The following is a 12500-nucleotide window of genomic DNA, read 5'->3' on the forward strand; positions in this document are numbered from 1 at the left end:
TTCATAAAAATATTATATTCTACATGTCACATATTACATGTTCTTGCCGTTAATATTTTAGTCTTTATGTCTAATTTTACATATGTACACACACATACACAGATGGATAGACAGATAAATAGATAGACAGACAGATAGATAGATAGATAGATAGATAGATAGACAGACAGACAGACAGACAGATAGATAGATAGATAGATAGATAGACTCATAGATAAATAGATAGACAGATAGATAGACAGACAGATAGATAGATAGATAGATACTCGCAAGTGTGTATGTGTGTGTGTATAAAACGCCTGACTTCTTCATAGTAAAATATTTCATGAAAAATTCTAATGATATTCCACTTCAATTCTTTTCTGTTGTGTCTGGAACACTAAAACTCCCAGCTTGGTCGTTTGTTTCAACACTTTCCCGTCCAATATATAATAATCTAAGACAGTACACACCCACCCAGAGTTCACGCCACCAGGTACCGACCTACCTACCTACCTGGTCGGTACATTCATTATAGAAGTAGCGCAGTCAACTGGAGTTTTGCAGTTGCTGTCCTTCGAAGTCCCACACCCCTTAGGAAGAGAAATAAGTAGTTTTTTTTTCTGCGGAATTTTGGTATGGCTGCCCTTCGAACTCCCATACCTCAGAAAGAGATTGTCTAGGAAGCTGGTTTATATGTCCCTTTCCATTAAAAAGAAATATCCTTGTGTTTCATACAATAGAATCACAATGCTAAAAAAATTTGTGTTGTTTTTTTCGCAAAAATTTCGGGTTTTTTTTTTTGCACATTTGTTCCTTATGTAGTATTCTCCTTTTGCACGAGATGTGGGACTTCGAAGGACAGCTACTTCCAAAATTCCGTCCAGAAAAAAAGGCAACCGATAAACTAGGTTGACGGCTGGGTGGCCCCTAATCGTTTTCTTGTTAGAAATAGCACCCTGTTGCTTTGAAAAGGAAGGGCATTTTGCTTTACTGTCCTCGTTATGCATCTTCCTTAAAGACAGGTGGGATGGTCATGCCAGGAATACCTTTGATCATAAATCTTGGTAAGCTGACCTGGAACACGACAATAACTTTAACATTAATACAACATAATATAATTCTAGACATACAATGTCCGAATGAATGACAGGGTGGGACAGGGTGGTCATGGTTGGAGCATCTTTGATCATAGGTGTATTTGATCGTAACTTGCTTGGGGCTAAATGACAACAACACTGGAAAGAACTTAGAAAATATCAGAGAATGCGGATAGCCTCCTCTACGTTGGTCACTCTGTGGAATTATTGTTACAGTTCGTAGCTGTGACTACCACCACCACCACCACCACTACTACTACTAATAATACTACAACGACACCCTTCACCACCACCACCACAGCTGTCCAACTTTACTATTATCACCAAACATCACAGCTAACCTCACCACCACACACCACAATAAACTTTACCACCACCATCACCAGAACCACCACCAATATCACACTCCTCCTTTCCACCACTACCTTCAAGCAAGATAACAAGGGAGTCTCTATGTGGATACTTAATTTGCTAGAAAAGACAACTAAATCTCCCTTGAATTAGACTACTATCTAAATAAGATAACACTTTTTGCCTATGAATCCCTTTAATTCATATTTTACTCTACTGGACCTCCATAACCATTGGGTGCTTAAAAAAGATCCTATTGTCTTTTTATATTTAAATATTATTAAGAATTGTATTAAAAAAATTGTGAAAATATTTCGTTTATTGTAGAAATATAAGCAAATTTTACATAGGCGTAGGAGTGGCGGCTTTGTGGTAAGTAACTTGCTTACGAACCACATGGTTCTGGGTTCAGTCCCACTGCATGGCACCTTGAGCAAGTGTCTTTTACTATAGCCTCAGGCCGACCAAAGCCTTGTGAGTGGATTTGGTAGACAGAAACTGAAAGAAGCCCATAGTATATATATATATATATGTATGTTTGTGTGTCAGTGTTTGTCCCCCCACCATCGCTTGACAACCAATGCTGGTGTGTTTATGTCCCCGTAACTTATCGGTTCGGCAAAAGAGATTGATAGAATAAGTACTAGGCTTACAAAGAATAAGTCCTGGGGTCAATTTGCTCGACTAAAGGCGGTGCTCCAGCATGGCCGCAGTCAAATGACAAACAAGTAAATGAGTAAAAGAGTATATAGATTTTAACAAAATCCTACACGGACCCTCTTGGTTGAGAAGCATTGATCTAAATAAAAGGATCGATGTAACCCCTCCACACTTCTTCGTAGACCTATTGCTGTATCAATCAACACAGTCTCCTCCCCATCTATTTTCCCTTATTCTCAGTCTTTCGGCTCATTTATGCCCCGTTGTTCAAGCTCGTCACCATTTCACATCCAGTGTTTAAACGCTTCATACACCCCTTATTTCTTTCCAGTCTTCCACCATCCTCCACATTCAATGTCCATTGCTCCACTGCCATATAATATTGATTTCAAATTTTGGCACAAGGCCAGCAAATACACGGACATGGCTAAGTTGGTTACATCGTCCTCAGTGTTCAACCAGTTCTTATTTTGTCGACCCCAGAAGGATGAAAGGCAAAGTCAACTTCAATGGAATTTGAACTCAGAATATAAAGACAGACAAAATGCTGCTGAGCATTTTACCCAGCATGCTCACAATTCTGCCAGCTGGCCGTCTTAAATACACTGACATATAAAATTAAGTTCAATTCCATACACAAATGTCCATCTTCCCTTCACATGGGAAAAGAATCCCTTTCTTGCTAACAGAAGTAACATCCCCTTGAACTTTGCCCAGCTTCATCTTATTCTGGCTCCCATTGTTTTTGGAATACCCTTACCTACTTCTAATTACCATCATCTAATTAGGGACTGGACCTGTAAAATACTTCTAAGGAGCCATCCAAACATTTGTAAGAATTTGTTTCATGTCCTGTATATAACTTTAAGCTGCACCCAGTCGTGGGGCCCTGGTTTGGGTGTTCCAGGGTTTTGCAGGGTGTGGGACCTCATCTTAGCCACTATTTATTCCCAGCTTTACTCTGACCCAGAGTAGCATCACCTGTCAGGGTCCAAATTACGGGTTAATTAGCATGTAAGTATAGGTAAACTGTGGCTATGGGATTAAACAGCCCTGGACCAAATCATGGGCGGTCCCTTGGTAAGGCCTAGGTCTCAGTAACATCCGACCCAGAGTTACTTTGAAATCACAGGGTGCAGTATGTATTTCTTTATTGCCCACAGGGGGCTAAACATAGAGGGGACAAACAAGGACAGACAAAGGGATTAAGTCAACTACATCAACCTAGTGCGTAACTGGTACTTATTTAATCGACCCCAAAAGGATGAAAGGCAAAGTCGACCTCGGCGGAATTTGAACTCAGAACGTAGCTGCAGACGAAATACGGCTACACATTTCGCCCGGCGTGCTAACGCTTCTGCTAGCTCGCCGCCAGGGTGCAGTATGATGGATGAAAACTTGTTTCAGCAGATGAACTTATTGAGTCCATGGCAAATATCACCAGATGCTGAATGGATGAACAGACAACAAGATATCAATGGCCGGAATCAATCAGTTTAGTTACCATACTGCTGCTATGCTCTGTATTTGTGGCATGTACAGACGAGACGTTTGACTATTGGAAAACTAACGTGACTAATTCGTTTGGACAAGTCACCTGACTGCATGATAATGATTTTATGGCTATTCTTACTGTTAACTGCTCTTATACATCTCACCCAGATAAAGTCTGTTTGCTGTCAACCTCCGTCAAAGAAGCTTGAGAGGCGGTTGGATGGAACTTACACTCGCCTCCTTATCAGAGCTCAAAATCTCTCGTGGAAGCGTCATCCAACCAAAGTACAAATATATGGGAAACTACCACCTGTGTCATCTCTTGTGAAAGGTAGAAGAGTCCAGTTTGCTGGACATTGTTGTAGAGCTGAAAAAGAGGTAATTTCTACTCTTCTCCTCTGGAAGCCATCTGCTCGCAATACCAGAGGGCGCACACTCTCCTACCCTGATGTAACCTCCAAGGATACAGGCATCAAGCAACGGGACCTCCGTAATGCTATGATGGACCGTGAAGTCTGGCGTAGCATGGTAAATTCCATTGTCTCGACCACGGTCGAACAATGATGAATGATGTCAACCTCCTGTGGTCCCAATATGTCTCTTGTGCACCCTTACCCTACATTGGGTACACAATGCAGACTCTGTCCGACTCCTCTTCTCACAGCCATTGGAAAGTGGCCATGGGGCTTTGTCTTCTGTTTTGCTGACTAAAACTTTTGTTTTTACTAGGTTACCTTTAAGGATACATTTCTACACTTTGCTTCCACATTTTCTTTGACAGATTTGGCTTTGAGAACCAAGCCATTGCCATACAGTCTTGAGCTCCTCTCCTATGGCCTTGAATAATTAACAGGAGAAGGTGTAAAACTCAGTCCTTGAAAGACATGTTTGCACATGTCCTTCCCCTTCTACCTTTCACTAACCTCCCTATACATGGCTTATACAGCTCCCATAAACCCTTCATTTGCACCAAGTTCTCTTAGTAACCACTTGACTGCAGAGCGTCCTACTCTGACAATGGACTTCTCCTATAGTTGTCGCATAAGCATGAGGGTATCAGAGTACTTTCCACCCTGGCACAAACCCATCTTGTTAACATCATGACACACACTGGAGACTTGCAAAGTCAAAAAAAAAAAAGATCTGTTAAAAATACAAAATTATGAAAAAGGAATTACAACCTTGTTTCGTGGTCTGCTACCACAACAGCTCCTTTATAGGATCCAGTTTGTTCAAGACATCATCAGGAGGAACCATGTCCGGTTTCGGCCCCTACTCCTCTACCGTTTTGACGTGGCGGGGCCCCTCCTTTCAGAGGTGTCTTCAGCTCTGGTGTTGGGTGCATGTCTTCTTTCTTCTGTTCCCTGGCCTCTTCGATGTATCGTCAGCGAGTGTCAGCCGGTGACTGACTGTCTTGTCAAATTTTTCCCTTGTTTTTCAAGCAATGTTTTCCAAGGGTCTCAGCAATTAATATAGATTTCCCAAAGCTTTAAATGCCATTTTAAAAAACAATTCCACGCCCTGTCCTTGTGGTCTGCCATTGTACCACAATACACACCATTAGAGGACCACTATTTTAGAATACCTCTTTTACTGTGATTGCAGATAATAACTGCTGCCCCATTCAATGGGGATGTCATCTCCCTGTACTACCTGGTGGACTATGCCAGTAGCTCCTGTCTTATTCTGCCAGATATTTTCACCATCTCACCCACAGTTCCTCAAAGCTCAGCTATCTTCAGAGTCTTAGTGGCCTTTTTCACTATATACAATATCTTCCACAGTTGGTCCTGCTGTTGAGTGTATTTAGTGCAGACCCCACTTTCTCTCAGCAAATTCTTGTTGCAGTTCTTGCCCTTCTCATTTCTCTGTATCTTCAGTGAGGGTCAGCTCCTTGCCCCATTCCAAAATCCCTTTTCACCAACAATGTCCTCATTTTCATTGTCACTAGTTTATGGAACGACAGACACTCTGATCCCTTAAATACATTATTCACTGTGTTCCTGTGTTTTAAATCCCTCAGCATTTAAACAGGCTGTATCTGACCCAAATATTCTAGCTGTTTTGTGTTTAAACCAGCCAGACCTGGCCTCTCACACTTACCCTGCAATGTCAGTATTAAAAATAAAGTCACATCATTGAAATTTTGAAGCTACAGGATAATCCCGGATTAATTCAAAACAATGTGAATAAATAAGCCTTACATTTTTCAAAGTAAACTGAATGCTGAAGGATTAACCCTTTCATTACCAACCTGGCTGAAACCACCTCTGGCTCTGTAGTACAAATGTCTTGTTTTCATAAGTTCTGAATTAAAATCTTCCAACAAACCTTAGTCACAATTTATGTTCCTAACACTAGCTGAATGATAACTAAGTTATTTTACTAAATTCTTTGTTATATTTAAAATTAATTGAAAGAAACGCAGAGCATCTCAAAATAAATACGGTAATGAAAGGGTTAAAGACAGTTCTGTATGGTTTAGGGAAGAGTTGGCTTCTATTTCTAGCAGGTTAAACCAACAACCAGCAATGTGGCCCTGGCTGCACACAACCAACACTTGTTGTGTGACTTAATCAGTTTTTCTGAATAGATTATTATTTTTTTTAATTAACATTGCATTGTGACAATAATGATTGCAGTGGATAAGATGAGAAAAATCATTAGGGGGTTGGTTGTTGCATTGTTTGTTCTGGTCCTTTACATTGTGGGTTCAAATCACATTGAATCACTTTTGTCTTTCATCTTTCCACAACAGTAAAATAAAGTTTCAATTAAGTATGGATGGGTGGGTGGGGGGATTTAATTAACTGCGAGGTCGTCACCAGTGTCGCTGGACTGGCTCCTGTGCAGGTGGCACGTAAAAAGCACCATTTGGGTGTGGCACGTAAAAGCACCCACTACACTCTCGGAGTGGTTGGCGTTAGGAAGGGCATCCAGCCGTAGAAACTCTGCCAGATCAGATTGGAGTCTGGAAAGCAGACGTTAAACGATGATGATGATGTTGGTTGGTCAGTTGATTGGTTGGTGTCTTAAGCAAGAGGTTTGTTTGTCTTTTTCCCTTGGTAGCATGGCTTAGGCAGGAGTCCTACAGCTGGATGCTCTTCCTGTCACCAACTTTCACGTCTCACATTCCAGAGGAATTGGAAAGCACGGAACCGGTAGAGTATTCACTGCCAAGAAATGTCAATAAATGTCACCAGTTGCTGCCCACACACCAAACAGTGACGCCACGGTTAGCATGATGGGCTTCCACACAGTTTCCACCAGTCAAATTCAATCGCAAGGAATACATGTATGTGTATTTGTGTTTCTTTGTCTTGACATCGCAGGATAGTTGTAAATGAGTGTCACTGTCATACAAGCAGTGTTGTTCGTTTCCTGTATTCTGTATAAAACATGTCTGGCTGTGGGTAAATTATATTATTTTGCTTGGAAACATGCGAGGGTTGGTGAGAGGAAGGACAGAGAATGTCTGTCTCTTACTCTATCTGATCCATGCAAAGATGGAGAAGTGAGTATTAAAATGATGATGGTGATGATGCTGATGGTATATACACTTACAGATGTATGGAGTGTGTGTGTGTTTCTATACACACATATGTTCATACATACATATATGTACACACACACACACACACATAGGAGCCTGGTGAGGCTACTGGCTCTCAAAACCTCAGTCAAACTGTCCAACCCATGCCAGCATGGAAAACGGACATTAAATGATGATGATGGTGATGATATATATGTACACACATGTGTGTGTGTGTATATATATATATCGTGTTGAACCGTTAATCCCTACACATTTTCTTTCTCTGTGTTTTTCCCCTCAACCCTTTCTGTCGAAGAGCTTAGTCATAAAATGTCAAAGACCTTTCCGTTTCCTCCTAAGCATTAAACTAACACATCTGCTTGTTGTTCTCTCACCTGTCTTTGTCTTTTGTTTTCTGTAAATTTGAACCATATATATATATATTTACGCCATGATAGATTGTTAGCCACTACACACATTTTTTTCTCTCCTTGTTTTTTCTGTGTCCCTTTCTGTAGAAGAGCAAAGGCTAGAAACATAAAAGACTTTTTCTATTCCTGAGCGTTATACTAATACATCTGTTTGTTTTGTACAACACCTGTCTTCGTCTTTTGTTTTTTTCGTAAACTTTCCCTATATATATATATATATTTATATTGTTCTATATTTTAAGAGATATGTACATTATTTACAATTGACAGATATTTGTCCTCATCTTTTTTGTTGTTAATACAACGTTTTGGCTGATATACCCTTCAGCTTTCATCAGGTGTCCTGGGTGAAATTTCGAACCTGGGTTCTTATTCCTAAGGTATTTTTCGATGTTGTTGTTGTTGTTGTTGTTATTTAGGTCACTGAGTTCAATTCCAGGCAGTGACCTGAATAATAATAATAATAATAATAATAATAATAATATCGAAAAATACCTTAGAAATGAGAACCCAGGTTCGAAATTTCCCCAAGACACCTTATGAAGGCTGGAGGGTATATCAGCTGAAACATTGTGTTAACAACAAACAAGACGAGGACAAATATCCGTCAATTGTAAATAATGTATGAAATGAAGTGTTTTGCTCAAGAACACAGTGCACTGCTTGCTCCTGGAGTTTAACCCACAACCTAGCAATCGTGAGTGCAACACCCTAACCTCTATCCCACACACATGGTTTGGTGTTCTCTTCCTTTGTGTGGACACTGTTAGCTGGTGTACTGCAGTGTAGCTGCTGCTTGGGAGTGAAATTAGGTTGATGGAAACTAGAAGAATCCCATTGTGTGCATGTATATATATATATGTGTGTGTGTACATATGTATAGTGTGTGTGTGTGTGTATTTCCTTTGTCTTGGCATGTATACAACTGGCTGTAAACTGTCACCATTGATAGAATCAGTGTCATTTGTTTACATTCCTCATTGGAAGCAGCTCTGGTCTGTTTGTTGTTCGGTGGACAAGGTTATGAAATAGGTGAGAGTTGGTGGCAGGAAGAGCATCCAGCTGTGGAAAGACCTGCCCCAACCAAGTTGATGATGATAGTGGTAGTGATTATGATGATAATATTGATTATCATCATCATTATCATTGTCATCATCATTTAACGCCCGTCTTCCATGCTGGCATGGGTTGGACAGTTTGACAGGAGCTGACAAGCCAGAAGACTACATCCAGCTCCACTGTCTGTTTCAGCATGGTTTTTACAGCTGGATGCTTTTTATGTGGAGCCAGCACCGGCAAGGACTGTTTGGCATAGTTTTATTATCATCCCCATCATTGCATCCATCTGATGCAATGATGCTGATGATAATATGTAATATTTTTGTTTTTTAAAATTTTGTCAGAAAGTTATTTCCAATCTCGTTATTACCATTTTATTATTTTTTAATATTTCTTCATTTTCTAGATCATTCCAAGATGGAGTCCATTAATCTGAAGACATGAAAACCAGAAGACACTTGTCTGCCCCACGGAGAATTACTACCATTTTGTTCCCTACTACAGCATCAATGTGTTAATAGTGGCAAACATGTACAAGTCCAATGCATGCCAGCATGGAAAGAGGACCTAATATGATGAAGATGATGAGGATGATGATGGTGGTATATATTTGTGTGTGTCATATAGAGTGTAAAATATGAAACTACACCAAAAAATCATTATTTTTTTAAATACATACATTAACAGACTCACACAGACTTGCACACACCACATACTGACTCACAAACACGCAAGTTCGTATATGAAGACTTTATCAGAACTTGAAACGAGTTTTGTGTGTGAAAGACAAGCCCAATGAAAATTTGCACCCGTACAGAGGATTTGAACCCGTGACGGACTGAACTGTGTGTCTACAACCTCTGCAGTTTACAATGGATCGGTGTAGCAACCAAAGAATTATCTCCAGCCAGAGTCATGGTAAGCATCTTTCAATGAAGCAGTCATCACAGCTGCATAAGCAGAGTGCGTCGAGTGTACCCAGCAACAAACATGTGGCACACAGTGGCAAGATCTCGTCCTCGGTGGCGTTTGGTCTGTCAAACAACTGCCACAACAGCAGCAGCAGCAGCAGCAGCAGCATATATGCCAAGGACTACTCTCAGAAGTCCTCGATGAGTACCCCAGTGCCAAGGGCGGCACACACTGGCCCTGATCCTTCCATTAGGCAGCATTCTAACAATCATCACAGCACCGGTGACAATCTGCAGTCGCAGGTAATCGCTGCACAGCAAAGGCTGATGCAGTCAACAGGGAGTGCAGGCAGTGCATCGGACAGGCAAGCACAACACTTACAGCTGCAGCAATATCCTTCTTCTACAACCTCGTCTCAGTCTATCCACCATTCGCATCACCTGCAAGGACCTCTTCTGCCACTGCTGGGGGACACGATATTCTCTTGCGACGTGTTTGGCAAAGAATTTCCGCAACGTCTCTTGGCAACTTCCAGTCCCATTGCTACGCATCTTGGCGACAACGTCTTTCGGCCTGACCTCTACGCCAGTCAGTTCATCCAACCTTGTTATCTACCACTGGCCCCCGAACAACTGATCGGTACCGTGCTGTCAACCACCACTATACCATCAACATCAACAACATCCACAGCCAACAAAACAAACGTCTCTGAAGAACATACGGTGACAGCAAACAACATCTCTAAACAGTACTCAAACAGCGAAAGTTCTTCAAAAAATTACTCTTTGAATACAAATCTTGCCTGTAGTAGTAGTAGTGGTAGTAGTGGTGGTGGTAGTCGAGGTGGTGGTATTAATAGTAATAATAACAACAACAGTAACAGCATACACAGCAACCACACCTCTTGCAACAGCAGCCACACCACTACTACTACTTCTACTACTACTAGTGTTAATAACAAATCCTACAGTTCCAGTCAGACCCATTTACTTGAGGTACCCCAAGTTCAGTCCCAGCAGCACATATCACAACAATCGGGGCAGAACTGTTTATCATCTCAACAAATGAGCAAGCAACAACTACATCAGTCCTTGGCCCAGCAACAGAATCCACTCTCCTGTGTCATCGGACAGAGTTCAAAGAAGGTCACCAACTACCAAACTCACTCCCAGGCCCCTTGCAAAACCCAGCCGCAGCAGCAGCCCCAAAATCTTCAGAAACCGAAACCACCGAGGAATTTGGAGAGTGACAAGAATTTGTTTTGTGATTATTGCGGGAAAGAATTTCTTCGATCTTACTTACTGTTGATGCATCGAAGAACTCACACGGGAGAGAAGCCATTTGCTTGTGAACTCTGCTCCAAACAGTTTGCCAGGAAAGATACCCTGCAGAGACACCGAAAGATCCACATCATAAAGATTCCCGATAAGTTTGACCAATATCAGCCGAACAACTATCCAGAAGAACCAAAGATAGAATCAGAAACCAAGGTAAAAAGTAATTTTAATTCCGTGGATATTTTTGATCCTTCCGTAAACGACATTAACCACCTGCACAGGCTGGGATTATCCGTCTGTTCGTCTTTACAACCAAACTGTACGCCTGTGACGGATGAGAAAGCCATCTCGGAGTTTCAGAATAGCAGCATTTCAGTAAATTCCATGCTGGATGGTACATCACAATTGCAAAATTTATCTGCAACTTCTGAAAATCAAATCCAAAAGTTTTCAGTTGGATCTGCAGACGTGAAGGAAAGCGAGTTTTCTGGTCCGAAAATTTACAGTTGTGACATTTGTAAGAAACAATTTGCTCTTCAACATTATCTAAACATCCATCGACAAATTCATTTCAAAGACAAACCTTTCCATTGTAAATTCTGCTCTCACAGCTTCTCAAGGCAAGATTCATTGAAACTACACCTGCGAACACACACAGGTGTGAAGCCATTTCAGTGTGATGTTTGTCAGAAGTCGTTTGTTCAGCGTTTATACTTGAAGATTCACATGAGGATCCATACAGGTGAGAAACCTTACACCTGTGAATTCTGTAACCATAGCTTCACACGCCGAGATTCTTTGACAATTCATCGGCGTAGACACACGGGGGAGAAACCTTTCCACTGTGACATCTGCCGAAAGAAGTTTGCTCAGCGTCTTTATCTGCAAATACATCGCCGAACACATACAGGTGAAAAGCCATTTACCTGTGAAATATGTAAACATAGTTTCTCACGCAGAGATTCGTTAGCTATTCATAAGCGGACCCACACTGGGGAGAAACCTTTTAAATGTGATGTCTGCCTGAAACAGTTTGCACAGAAGCACTATTTAAGAATTCATCAACGTAAACACACAGGTGAGAAATTGTTTACCTGTGATATATGCTTCACCAAATTCACTCAGCTGGGCTACCTTGAGGTACATAAACGGATCCACACGGGCGAGAAACCATTCCAGTGTGACTTGTGCATTCAGAAGTTTGCTCGAAAATCCACTCTGATTATTCACCGCAGGACACACACGAATGAAAAGCCATTCAAGTGTGAAAAGTGTGGAAAAGCTTTTGCTAAGAAAGACAAACTGAATTCACACATTCGAACTCATATGAAGAAGAAACGTTTCGTGTGTGACATTTGTGAGAAATGGTTTTCTCGTCGTGATACACTGAGGATACATCAAAAGTTGCACTCCGATGAGCGACCTTTTCAGTGTGAAATCTGTCAGAAAGGGTTTGTACAGAAGGACAAATTGCTTTTACATCAAAGAATTCACTCAGACAACAAACCATTCACCTGTGACCTTTGTCCCAAGAAATTCTATCAACGCAACGTATTAGAGATCCATCGAAGAACACACACAGGTGAGAAACCGTTCCAGTGTGATTTGTGTCCGCAGAGATTTGCTCGGAAAGATACCCGTGCAATTCACCGTCGAATCCACACCGGGGAGAAGCCATTTAGCTGCAATATCTGTGGAGAGA

At 41.3% G+C, this 12500-nt stretch overlaps 1 protein-coding gene across 2 annotated transcripts in view; it reads left to right on the forward strand.

Annotated features, from left to right (window-relative positions):
• LOC115218813 (zinc finger protein 420-like) overlaps window positions 1-12500 on the forward strand; it is a 20589-nt gene that overhangs the window by 6556 nt on the left and 1533 nt on the right. For both annotated transcript variants that reach the window (XM_036509310.1, XM_036509309.1), the window contains one exon: window positions 9016-12500. This exon is cut by the window's right edge and continues 1533 nt beyond it. In XM_036509310.1, the coding sequence (XP_036365203.1) occupies window positions 9482-12500 (3019 nt within the window). In that variant the 5' untranslated portion in view covers window positions 9016-9481. The remainder of the gene's footprint in view (window positions 1-9015) is intronic.

Source organism: Octopus sinensis, linkage group LG14, assembly GCF_006345805.1.
Source record: "Octopus sinensis linkage group LG14, ASM634580v1, whole genome shotgun sequence".
Classification (NCBI taxonomy): domain Eukaryota; kingdom Metazoa; phylum Mollusca; class Cephalopoda; order Octopoda; family Octopodidae; genus Octopus; species Octopus sinensis.